We start from the raw sequence: 12,765 nt of genomic DNA, 5'->3' as shown, positions 1-12,765 counted from the left end.
CTCCTGTTTTAGTGTCTGAATAGGTTTGTGGGCTACCATGAAGCCAAAGGGTCTCAGTAGTCTGGGAGTCATTTCTGAGACGTCTTTGTAGGGGAGAGTGGCTAGGCTTTCTGCACGCGTTTTGTCTGCTTGTTTGGGTTTGTTCCTGAGAAATTGGCAGACTGTGTTCATTGGGTACCTTTTTTGAATACACTGTATGGGTGATTTTCACTAGTATCCTCACATACAGATAAGAAAGGACACCACTTCGACTAGGACAACACATCCATCCTAGGACAAATCAAACCGAGACACACATGAGAATTCCTAGAAGCATGGCATTCAAACTGGAACTCTATCAACAAACACATTGACTTGGATCCCATATACTACTCCCTGAGAAAAAGAACAGGAAATGGTATCGCTATAGGAAATGATGTCACCACAGGAAATGACATCACCAACCCAAGGAAACCCAAACATATAAACAGAAAGCAGGAAACACCGGCAGTGCTTCGTCTGGAAGCTCACTGAAGATGTTACCTAGTATGGTGATGAAACTTCTGAAAATGAGCCTTCCAGCTCAGTGAGCAAACCTACATCCAGAACCTCAACCTGAGCTACAAATCTTCTCAAAATTCGCTAACACCTATGGGCGCAATATGCTAAAACTGGCCTGAAAATTCGTGGTCCTCTCTAGAATCATTATGTAAAGTTAGCAGTTTGGCATGGGATCATAACCGCTTTCAACAGCAGATTTGATTGGATCAAATAAAAGAGAAATGTCGATTCTCCTGCTCCTTGGATGCTGCCTGACCTGCTTTTCCAGCACCACACTCTTGACCAAATAAAACATGGTTGAAGTTTGTTCTCATCTGCAAAAATTTCTCACTATTCCAGGATCATTTGTTTTTTTTAACAATCTATCAGTCATGTACTAAATCACAAATTGCACACTTTACTCTGCTAGGTCATCTGGTACATCTAGAAGAGGATGACAATGCAAATCCAATATTATGGTGTGCATTAAGTGAAGGTAAAGTAGTGCTGTTTAATGCAAAAACGTGGTCCATTCAGCAGCATTGTATTCAAGTGGGAAACTCGAAATTGGTGAGTTGAAACGTATTTTAAAACATATGAGAAGGCATTGAGGGCAAATTAGGTATCAGATGAAAAAAATTGGCAAATGCATTGCTGATGCATAACAATGTGCATTTTCTGACCTTTTACTTAGCTAATCGTGTTAAGATTAATGGAAAGATTCCCCTATTCACAACCGGCATTAGGTTACCATATAAACTTGTGTGAAATTTTCCATGTTATTTTTTTGTTTGCTTAAAAACTTCTGGTTTTCCAAGTGTCTTGTATAAACGTTGACCTGAGATTTTCAGTGATCAATGTCCAAAAATATCACAACCAAAGTACAATCCCTCCAATCACATCAAAATTCTCAATTTATTATTAATGAACAAAGTTAATCACAATATTCCTTGTCAATGAAGTGTATTGTTTATCATGGAAGCAGGATGAATGAAGATTGATTTTGAATTTTAGGAGAAACAACTTGCAGATCAGAGCATTAAAGCATCAGAGCATCTTTCATTGAGACAAGATATAGGGCCCAACTTCCAAACCAAACATTAAAACAATGGCTCGGGCCTTGTGATCTAAACTGTTGCCCTCAACCCACACAGAAAACACGTGCTGTTGCAAAGTTTAATGCAATCCTGATATTCAAAGACTTAAATCACAGTCTGGAAGCTGTCATTGTGATGTTTTCTATTGCTGCAGCCCGTCTGGTTTTCTATCCCAGTTCCTGAGAAGCATTGAAATCACAGGCCCAGCCAATGCTTTCTCTCCTGTGGTTTGGGGGCAAGCTCTTTAATAACAGAGAGAGAAAAACTGTAAATGTGTGGGCACCAGTGTTTTTTAAAAAATTTATTCACAGAATGTGGCAGTCACTGGCATTTAGTGGCCATCCTTAATTACTCAGAGGAAGGTTAAGAGTCAACCATATTGCTGTGGATCTGGAATCGTACATAAGCCAGACCAGATAAGGACAGCAGTTACCTTTCCTAAAGGATATTATTGCACCAGATGGGTTTTTCTGACAATCGACAGTGGTTTTGTGTTCAACACTCTCTGGATTTCTGGATTAATTGTCCAGCAATAATGCCAGTAGGCCATTGACTCTTTATTACCTTGTAAATGTACTGGTAACTGTCTTTAGTTGAAAATAAGCTGCTAAAAAACAATAACCATGTAGATGTCAATCCCTTAAATTACTGAGTGAAAAAAAGTTTGGTCTGAAAAGTTTACTTAAACATGCGTTTGATTGGAATACTTCTTGGAAGAATTTGATTTCATGTGTTAAGTGTGTGACATTTTGAAAATGTAAGATCTTACTGTGGAAGGGATGCAAAACAGACAGCATCTTGTCTGCTGAATACCTTGTTGATATAAGACCATAAGACATAGGAGTGGAAGTAAGGCCATTTGGCCCATTGAATCCACTCCGCTATTCAATCATGGCTGATGGGCATTTCAACTCCACTTACCCGCATTCTCCCCGTAGCCCTTAATTCCTTGTGACATCAAGAATTTATCAATCTCTGGCTTGAAGACATTTAGCGTCCCGGCCTCAACTGCACTCTGCGGCAATGAATTCCACAGACCCACCACTCTCTGGCTGAAGAAATGTCTCCTCATTTCTGTTTTGAATTGTAATTTGAGGATTGGATGTCAATTCAAATGGATCTAAAATTGCTATCACGTTCTTTTCAATGAAATCTTTCTTGTACAAACATGTTACACTGAAATGTAGAAAATAGAAGGAGGAGTTGAATATTGGACTCTTTGAGCATACTCTGCCATTATTATGATCATGTCTGATCATCCAATTCAAACCCAGTTCTTGCTTTTCTTCCATTTTCTTAGATCCTTTTAGCCCCAAGTGCTATTTCTGACATCTACTTGAAATTGTGCCATGTTCAGGCTCCCCACTGTCTGAGTGAAGAAATTTCTGGTAATCTCAGATATGGATATTCCTGTATCCTTAGACTGTGACTTCTGGTTTTGGACTCCCCGCCATCTGGAACAGCCTTTCTGTCTAATCCTGTTCAAATTTAATAGGTTTCTATGAGATCACCCCCTATTCTTCTGAACTCCAGCAAATGTAATCCTGTCATCCCAGGAATCAGTCTGGTAAATCCTTGCTGCTCTCTCTGTGCAAGAATATCCTTCCTCAGATAAGGAGAACAAAACTGCACACGGTATTCCAGGTGTAGTCTGACCAATGTGTTGTATAATTGAAACAAAATATCCCGCTCCTGTACTCACATTTTCTTGCTACAAAAGCTTCACATTTATCCACATTATATTGCATCTGCCATGCATTTGGGCATTTACTCAACTTGTCCAACATTTCATCGTCCTCCTCACAACATCCCCCCCCAGCTTTGTGTCAACTTCAAATCTGGAGACATCACATTTTGTTCCCTCATCTAAATCATTATTGTATATTGTAAATTGTTGGGGACCTAGTATTGATCCCTGCAATGTCCAATTAGTCACTGCCTGCCATTTGGTAAAACACCTGTTCATTCTTACTCTTTATTTCCTGTCTGTCAACCAGCTTTCTGTCCGTCTCAATACACTACTCTCAATCACATTTGCTGTAATATTCCACACTAATCTCTTATGTGGGACTTGTTGAAAGCTTTTTAAAAGTTGAACTAAACCACATCCACTGGTTCCTTCTCATCAACTCTACTAGTTACATCCTTGAAAATATTCCAGTAGATTTGTCAAGCACGATGTGAGTCTATGCTAACTCTGTTTGGTTCTGTCAGTATTTTCCAAGAGCTCTGTTATTATATGTTTTACAATGGACTCTAGCATTTTCCCCACTACCACCGACAGCCTGACTTGTCTAAAATGCCTGGTTTTCTCTCTAACTAACTTTTTTTTTAAGATAGAGGGTTACATTAGCTACTCTCCAATCTAAAGTGCTCCAGAGTCTATAGAATCTTGGAAAATGGCCACCGATGCATCCACAATTTCGAGGGCCACTTCCATAACTACTGTGCAATGTAGACTGTCTGGCTTTGGGAAATACAATTTGAAAACATTGTGAATAATTGGGCAGGGAGGGAGACCTTAGAGATAATACAATAGTGAGAAAATTGATTAATTTTCATTGCAGTCCAAAAAGTGCAGTGTCGAATGTGATAATAGTTGGTACAAAATCTACTTCCTGAAACATGTATTCCTATTTAAGAGCTCTTATGAATTGTGTTACAATTTGATATTTCTATTATTGAAATTAGCCGGTTTTGTTATTGATTTATTTTCAGAACTGTATGTTGGCAGTGGAGTTCAGCCAAGTTTGGGTTGGTTCACAAGATTCCTCTGTTTACATTATCAATGCTCATAGCATGTCCTGCAACAAGCAACTGACTGAACACTTCAGTGATGTCACCGACATGGTCTTGGAGGATAAGGGCTCAAAGTTCAGGTATTGTAGCTCAAACAAATATGTTCTTTACTGTCTAGAAGTTAGATTTAGAGCTTTGAAATTATGATATTTGAAGAGAAGATATGAATAATGTATGAATTAATACAGCATGCTTTGAGTAAGCATCTTTTGATTTAGTTTGTGTTAAGTAGTGAAGTAATAAAGGTTTTGTATTTTTAGTCAAAAGCAAGTGTATTCATGCAGTCTCGATGGAAGAGTCATTTGCTGGGATGTGCACACATTAGAGATAAAGACTAATTTTCAGTTGTCCAACTGCCACAAGTTAACTTCCATTAAACTTCACAATTCTATGCTCTGGTGTTGTAAGTAATGGCAATATTTTGATTTTCTTTAAATTTTTCCAGTTTCTTAGAACAAGATAAAATTGCATAAGTAATAGCAATATTTTAATTTTCTTTAAATTTTTCCAGTTTCTTAAAACAAGATAAAATTGCATATATAGATAATAGATTTATTTAAATTGCACAGAAGATCATAGTATTTAACTACTAACCAAATATATTTCCTCAGTGTTGTAACAGTCAGGTTTATTTAACAATTGCATACTGCATTTTTTGACTATCCATTTATATGATGGAATGTTTCCTTCTATTCGATGCCTTACATGGATTTCACTTAATCGTGGACTTTGTCATGCAGAAAGACACTATTTGGCTTATTAGGTTGATGCTGAGAAATTTAGGAAGTTCTGCTCTTTGGCCCTTTTCTGCATCCCTGCGAGTTTTTCTTTTCCATTCAGGTTTTATTCAATTCTGTTTTAAACACCATGGTTGAACCTGTAGCTATCACTATTTAAGGTAGTACAAGTCAGATTCAAATTACAGTACATAAAAAAGTTTTTATCATGTTACCTTTGACTCTTTATTCCAATCATTTAAAACTGTGTCCTCTGGTTCTTGACCCCTCTCCCAATGGGAGCATTTGCTCCCTATCTATTCAGTCTAAGTTCCTCATGATTTTGAACACTTCTCTCAAATCTCTTCTCACTCTTTGTTTAAGAGTATCCTCCTTAAAGCCTTCTGGTCCCTCTTAAAATATGATGTCAAAAGCTGTTCATTGAGATTGAGCTAGTGTTGTTAAACAAATCATTACTTCCTAGCTTTTGATCTCCTATGTATACATTCCTTTATTTAAAAAAATAGTTTAACACTAATGTTTCCTGTCGCTCAGCTCATTCAGAATCCATGCTGCCACTGTCCCATTTATTCTATGGGCTTCAACTTTGCTAACAAACCTGTTGGGTGATGCCCTACCTCAAGCCTTTTGAGACTCTATGTTTATATTACCTTGCCCTCATTAATGCTCTCTATTATGCCCCCAAAAAACTCTATCAAATTAAATGGTTGTCTGTAATATTAATATTTCAAGCTTGTCTGCCCTGAGTCTATTAGGTATAGGAGACGCTTTGCTGGAAGTGAAAAAAAATGGACAGGTGGTACGAAAAGTGACATTACTGGAAAATCCAAAAGGGAGTTATGTCCAATTTAGCAGTTTCCTTGTCTTTCTTGAGGTAGGCTGAAACAATTACATTTTGATACAACAAAAGTAAAAACAAAATATTGCTGATGCTCGAGATCTGAAATAAAACCAAAAAGTGCTAGAGAAACTTAACAGGTCTACAGCATCTCTGGGGAGAGACAGAAAACTACAGCTAACATTTCAAGTCCAGTTGAAATTGGAAAGTTAACTCCATTTCTCTCTGTACCTTTGCTGCCAGAGCTACTAAGTTTCTCTAGTGCTTTGTATAATACATATTGAGGCTTCGTGGAGAATACAGACCACCATTACTCTCTGGAAACCCCAGCTTCATTTTTTTTTTTGAAGATCGGAACAGGTATTTAATGTGGTGGATTGCTGAGGGTTGATAATTTGTCAAATGGTAGAAATTTCACCTCACCCCCTTTTTCCACCATGTTGGAAGGTCACAGATGTGAACTGTTTCTCCACATTTGCTGCTTGAATCTGCTGAATAATTCTAACATTTTCTGATTTATTTCAAATTTCTAGCACACGTAGCATTTTTTTTTGTATTAGAAATACATATTATAGTTGAGTAAAATATTCAGTGTTCATTTCAAAAAAGAGTAAAGAAATGAAAAATGCAGTTAATGTTTGGAAAAATGGTCCCTGATAATAGTACTGATTTTGCATAAACTTTGCAGCATTGGAAACACTTAATTGAAGAAAATGGGCATCTATTTACTGCTGTGAAATTGAGAAAACTGCTTTACTTTTGAGAAAGTCAGTATGTTGGAGGTGACACTTTTACATTTTATATATGGACATATTTTTGATTACTGGTGTTGTAGCAACAGAAGCAGGAGTCTTGAACAAGTGTTCTGAGATTACTCTTAAGTCGAACAAGCAAATAAAACTTGTGACATGTATTGTTTCATTTTCGTGACTGGCTCATATATTTTCTCTTCAGGAAAATCAGTTGGTGACAGCATGTGCTGATAAAGGAGAAGTTTGTATTTGGGATTTGAAATATCTGTCACAACCCTTGCAGAAGATCCAGCTTCAGGCCTGCAATAGCATTAATTGTATGATACGTGTTAAAAATCAGGTATTTACATAACTTCAATTTCAAGTTTATTTAAGGAATGGTAATATTATTTCTAAATAACATGGAATTCAAATTATTACATTTAATTTTTCTCAGTACTGCCTTGTTGAGTCTTAATCAGAGCTACTGTTGTCAACTATAATGTGCCATTTTTTTTCTGGCATTAACTAACCAAAACTATATTAATTTTCTCACCACTTAATCTCTTTACCAGAATGAGTAAAAGCTCTGGTGTGATGTTGGCTCTTATTGTTAGTCCGCTGTTTTATGTTTTAAATGATCTTTTTTTAACAAACTGTTGAAAAGTAATTATCAAGCATATTCAAGTTATTGAAAAAAATCAAATTAAATAATATTTCAAATTTTAAATAGATTTATTTTCCTCAGATTCTTTCTTTTAGTATGTATTGACTAATGTGTACATGTGTTTTGGATTTTTAATGTTGATTTTTAATAAATTAGCCTAAGTGCTGGAAGTAATGCTTTCCACGTTCTACCATTGATTTTTTTCTTCATGATATTATGATATTTTCTTCATGTTAAAAAAAATTCTTTTAACCAGCTACCTTCAAATAAGCACAAAACATTTATATTCATGTAGAAGCACCAGATATCCTGTGCCAGGTTTGCAAGGCACCTGACACTTCTCAACTGTCTTCTGAACTTTTAATTAGAACTGGCTCTAGAATAAATATCAGGATTGTACCTATATCACAAACTTCTAGCCTAGTCTGCAACAATCATGAAATACTTGGCACTGTCTGCTGCGAACAACTGCATGTATGCACTACTCTAGAAATCATCCTCCACATGATTCCAGACCCACTACAACAATGTGTATAAATTCAATGATGCACATGCAAAAAGAAGATACGCAATATTGAAATGGAGTTTGATGGGGTTAAGGAGTGGGCTGGCTGGAGGAGACAAATGAGGAGATGTGAGGAGGATATAAGAAGGGAGGTATTTGAGGAGTGAGGGAAGCCAGGAGGGAGAGCATCTCTGTCTACCCACCTGCTTATTAAAATGCACAGCCCACATGCACTAGTATTAACAGATAAAGCTGAAAAATTTAAATATCTTTTAAATAACCCTAACCTTAACCCTGTCTTCTGCTACTCTGTCTTCTGTCCATTTCCTATCTGTTATCCTGAACCCATCCAAAGATCTGCCTGTATTCACACCAAGTTAATCATACCAGACCATTGCTGACATGTGTTAGGCCATGGTTTGGCATGAACTTGTGTTATGATCCCTACAGATGGTCCTACTGGAAAATCGAATCCCACTCAGAGACCTGGCTTGATAAATCACGTTTGATTTAATTTGGTTTTAACTAAGTGGTTCCTCACTAAAACATAAATTAGAATTCTGTTGCAAAAGAAATTTAGATAAAATAGAATAATCCAAATTATCTACCTCTTTATTTTTTATTATTTTTCTTTGGCTAACTCATTTCCTGTAACTTCTTAATATCTTGGAGTTAAAGTTTTCTTAATTTAATTTCTCTCTGCTTTTCTTTCTCCTCTCTTTCCATTGTGCTATAACTTTTTTTCTCCTCAATTTTGCATCTTTTATTTCCTTAATTCAATTTTTGTAAACTTCTAACTGTACATTAGCTAATTTCAGTTGTGACATCTGAGTTTCAGATTTGCTTCCTACCAATTGTAAATGCGGTATAAGCACTTGAAGTATCTATCCTTATGGACTCCTAATTTTAAGTCTGTCCTCAATGTATCTGCTAATTAACTCTGCTCAGCTGTAGTCAAAGGTTGTAAATAATCCACTGTTATTATATCTTCCACTTCCACAACACTCTTAGTAACTTCTCAAGCCATCATCCAACTCTGTGCAATAAAATTCACCACAGCACAGCAAATTTGAACTCAGAGCTACTCTGTTACTTTGTCAAGAAAGACACAGATCCCTCTTAAACAACATGAATGCAGAGTTCTGGGATGAGCCTCCATTTGTTATTGCCTTTGCGAAATATCACAGGTTCAACTAGAATTGCTGCTTTTCTGAGGCGACCTAATGCTCATCTAAATACGTTTTTAAATCCGTAGGAATGCTATTTCTGAATTCTAAGTAGTCAAGCGGGAGGCTGGAAGAACGCAGCAGGCCAGGCAGCATCAGGAGGTGGAGGAGTCAATGTTCAGAGGACCCTTCTGAATTCTTCCATTGTTAAAATTTGCCTTAAATTCTTAATTTTTTCTCTAAGTGATCCAAACCATAAATCCCAAAACATTTCTTTCTCCCCTACAAATTCCATAAGTTTCTTTCATGTCATCATAAATTTAAATTGCCAAGCTTCAGGTACAAGCTCATAAGCATTAAGTATTGCCTGTCTGTTCTCACACTGCAGATTTGTTCTTTTGACAGGCTGGTATTCACAGTCCTAGTTATACCTGTCAAAATATCTTGTAACCTCTTTTGGCAACCTCATCTGCCTGGTAATCTTCTCAATTGAGGTAAAATGCCTTCCAATTCCATCCTCATTCAATTTAGGCACTAAGTGTAGATTCATAATCATTCTTCTACTAATATTTTCTTTTTCATAACCCCTCTCAAAGACAAATAGCATCAGAGATTGTAGCAAGTCAGTCAATCAGTATTCATGTAGGAGCAAATTACTGCAGATGCTGGAATCTGTACTGAAAACAACAAATGATGGAGATAGCGTCAATGGAGAGAGAGTAAGCTAATGTTTTCGAGTCTGGATGACTCTTCATCTGAGCTGGTGAAGGGTGGAAGGGGCAGCATTTATGTTGGTGGAGAAAAGATGTTGATATTCCGATGAAAGAACTCATGTTGGTTTACCTTTATTTCAAAGCATAAGGAAATACCTCTCATTTTGCGATGTTGATATTCCGATTAAGGAATTCATGTTGGTTTGCCTTTATTTCAAAGCATCAAGAAATACCTCCCCTATTGAGAACCTCCAGTGATCTAAACAATCTTGTGTTCCTTTATCATGTACATGCAGGTTATCATTATGTTGGTAGGGTTTCATTTGCTGATTTATCTTCTACTAGCTGGTTTAATAGTATTGCTTTAAGCTGGCTATCGAGGGCTTTTGTGGCACAGTGAGCCTTACCTCTGAGCCAGAAGGCCTGACTTAGAGTCCTATGCACTCCAGTGGTGTGTAATAACACCTAAACAGGTTGATTAGAAGATATCTTTTAGTTGGGTCTTGTGGGGTCAAATATCATCTCGATTCCACTTTTTTTTTCCCCTTTGGTTTGGAGAGAAATATTTTTAACTGTTAGATTTACTTGACTTATGTGCAATTGTGTTTCTTTTTACCAGTTTCAAATACAAAAACAATTGATTAGATGAGGTATTTGACTATTTTCTGCATGCAAAATTCTACTTACGAACAGTGAAATTTAATATTGTATGACAAAATCATAATTCTTTAATAAAAAAAGTAGAGTTTAGGTATTGCTAATGATTCTCTGTTGGAACTAGTTAATGCTATGTTGAAAGGAACATAAGTGACTAATAACATATAATTTTTAAAAACCTCTTTCAGCTCTGGATTGGAGGCAAAGGATCAGACAAAATGAGAGGGAAAATCTATGTGGTAGACACAATCAAATGCAGTGTGGAAAAGGAACTGGTGGCTCATGTAGACATGGTTCGAGTACTGTGCAGTATTGAAGACAGATATGTTATTAGTGGTGCTGGCAAAGAAGATGGGAAAATTGCCATCTGGAATGTGGGGTAATTTATCATCTTGGCATGCCTTTTATTGTGTTGAACTTTGCTCATTTGAGGGAAGCATGCAATTCCTGTACTTCGGCCCATCTATTCAATAACGCTTTTCAAAGTATGTCTGAAACAAAAACATTGCACTACAGAATTACTTAATGCATGCAACAGTGAGACTTAAATATTTTTATTTTATATGGAATCATTACAAATCTGCACTAATAAGAGTAGATTTGATTTTTTCACTTTGATTCATTCCTCTTGAAATTACATAGTGCAGACAAAAATGTTTTAAATTGGTGCTGAAGTGGAATGATTTGGGTTAACTTGAATTGTATTATTTCCATTGCGCAATTGAACATAATTCACTTTCTACTACACTATATTTTGATCGAATCATATATATTTATTACCTTTCACATAACAAATTAACCAAAGAAAAGCTAATTAGATTGCCAAATATGCAAAATCCATAGATCAGGCAGCATCTGTGGAGAGAAATGTTTCAGGACAATGACCAAACTTGCTAAGTATTTCCAACACTTGCTGTTTTTATTTCAGATTTTCTGTATTCTGCATACTATTTGTTAGTATTTAATTGCAACAATTTTATGTGTAAATTTGGAATTTATTACTCATTTGTATTTTTCATGTATTCACAGTTACTAAGGGTTTTGTAGGGGTCACTCTGCAAACTAATAATTTATAAAGGGAGTGAGGAATTAAAAAAGTGAAGAAAGGCTATAAAAAGAAATTAATTGCAATTTAAAAGCAAAAATCAAACTTGAGCTTGAAGATTAGATGTAATATAATTAATATATCATTAATGAGCTGCTTTCAATGCTTTTTTTCTAGTGCTATCTAGTTTGTAATGCTATCTAATAGTATGTATAAGATCTGAAAATATTTATCTGATCAATTCAGTTGCAGAGGGAAACAAAACACACCAATTTTTTTTGCAAGTATTTGAAAACTACAAAATGTCAATACAACACCAAGCAGTTTTTTGAGCTTTGACCTTTAGCTGTTGAGGGGCGATTGTCTAAAACCTCTGATTTTACTGCCCGTAGCGCATACTTCCATTATTTCCATGTGTCTATTATAAATTTTAATATGTTTGATCAGACATATTTTAAATAATCTGAATATAGGCATAGAATATAATTCACTGCCTTGCATCTATTATCTGTTATATTATGCTTAACATATAAAGGCTGCTAATTGCAGAACATTATTCAACTGTTCCTAATTTTTCTTAAGTTAAAACAACCCACCTACCTCAATCTTCCAAAGAAAATTATATCATTACCAATCCCTGCCCACTCAAATCAGTAAACCTATTATGATCCTGTGATTGATTTAATTGTACTTGACATAACACCATAAGAAAGGGATATCACAGTCGCACAGTGGTTAGCGCTGATTTTTCATAGTGCCAGGGTCCTGGGTTCAATTTCAGCCTCAGGCCACTATCTATGTGGAGTTTGCACATTCTCCCTATGTCTGTATCCCAGTCTGAGCTAATCCCATTTGCCCGATATCCTTCTAAACCCTTCCTATTCATGTACCAATCCAGCTGCCTTTTAAATGTTGTACAGGTGCACAATCCTTTATCCGAAATCTTTGGGCTAGTTGTTTCTTAGAATTTGGAATTTTTCAGATTTTGGAATAAATGACATTTTCACAGTAAAATAAAATAAATTACCGAACAGCAGACACATGTGTGAATAGCATGAAGGTTGAGACAGAATTGATGCCTACCAGTGCTGGGCCATGCTGCCATGTCACGTCTGAGTGATGTGGTTTGAGTGGGTGTGGAATTAGGTCACCTGTTTGCACCCCAAAATGACACTCCACAAAAAAATTTTGGATTTTGGAGCTTTTCAGATAAAGGATTGTGTACCTGTAATTGTACATGCTTGTTCCATACATACACAATCCTCTGCATGGAAAGGTTACCCCTCGGGTC

General features: G+C 36.2%; 1 protein-coding gene across 5 annotated transcripts in view; it reads left to right on the top strand.

Annotated features, from left to right (window-relative positions):
- dennd3a (DENN/MADD domain containing 3a) overlaps positions 1 to 12,325 on the top strand; it is a 105,905-nt gene extending 93,580 nt beyond the window's left edge. For 3 of the 5 annotated variants that reach the window (XM_087986650.1, XM_087986647.1, XM_087986649.1), the window contains 6 exons: positions 950 to 1,089; positions 4,335 to 4,495; positions 4,676 to 4,818; positions 5,908 to 6,026; positions 6,945 to 7,082; positions 10,618 to 12,325. In XM_087986650.1, coding sequence (XP_087842776.1) covers positions 950 to 1,089; positions 4,335 to 4,495; positions 4,676 to 4,818; positions 5,908 to 6,026; positions 6,945 to 7,082; positions 10,618 to 10,812 — 896 coding nt within the window. In that variant the 3' untranslated portion in view covers positions 10,813 to 12,325. Of the gene's footprint in view, positions 1 to 949; positions 1,090 to 4,334; positions 4,496 to 4,675; positions 4,819 to 5,899; positions 6,027 to 6,944; positions 7,083 to 10,617 lie in introns of those variants that run through there. The other 2 variants (XM_087986651.1, XR_015757047.1) reach the window with 2 other exon arrangements.
- Positions 12,326 to 12,765: the final 440 nt, after the last annotated feature.

The sequence above is a fragment of the Chiloscyllium plagiosum genome, unplaced genomic scaffold, assembly GCF_037043375.1.
Source record: "Chiloscyllium plagiosum isolate Xiang-an unplaced genomic scaffold, Cpla_swu_hap1 HiC_scaffold_4, whole genome shotgun sequence".
Taxonomy (NCBI): domain Eukaryota; kingdom Metazoa; phylum Chordata; class Chondrichthyes; order Orectolobiformes; family Hemiscylliidae; genus Chiloscyllium; species Chiloscyllium plagiosum.
The sequence above is the reverse complement of the archived record's forward strand: the minus strand, read 5'-3'. Positions and strand labels throughout refer to the sequence as shown.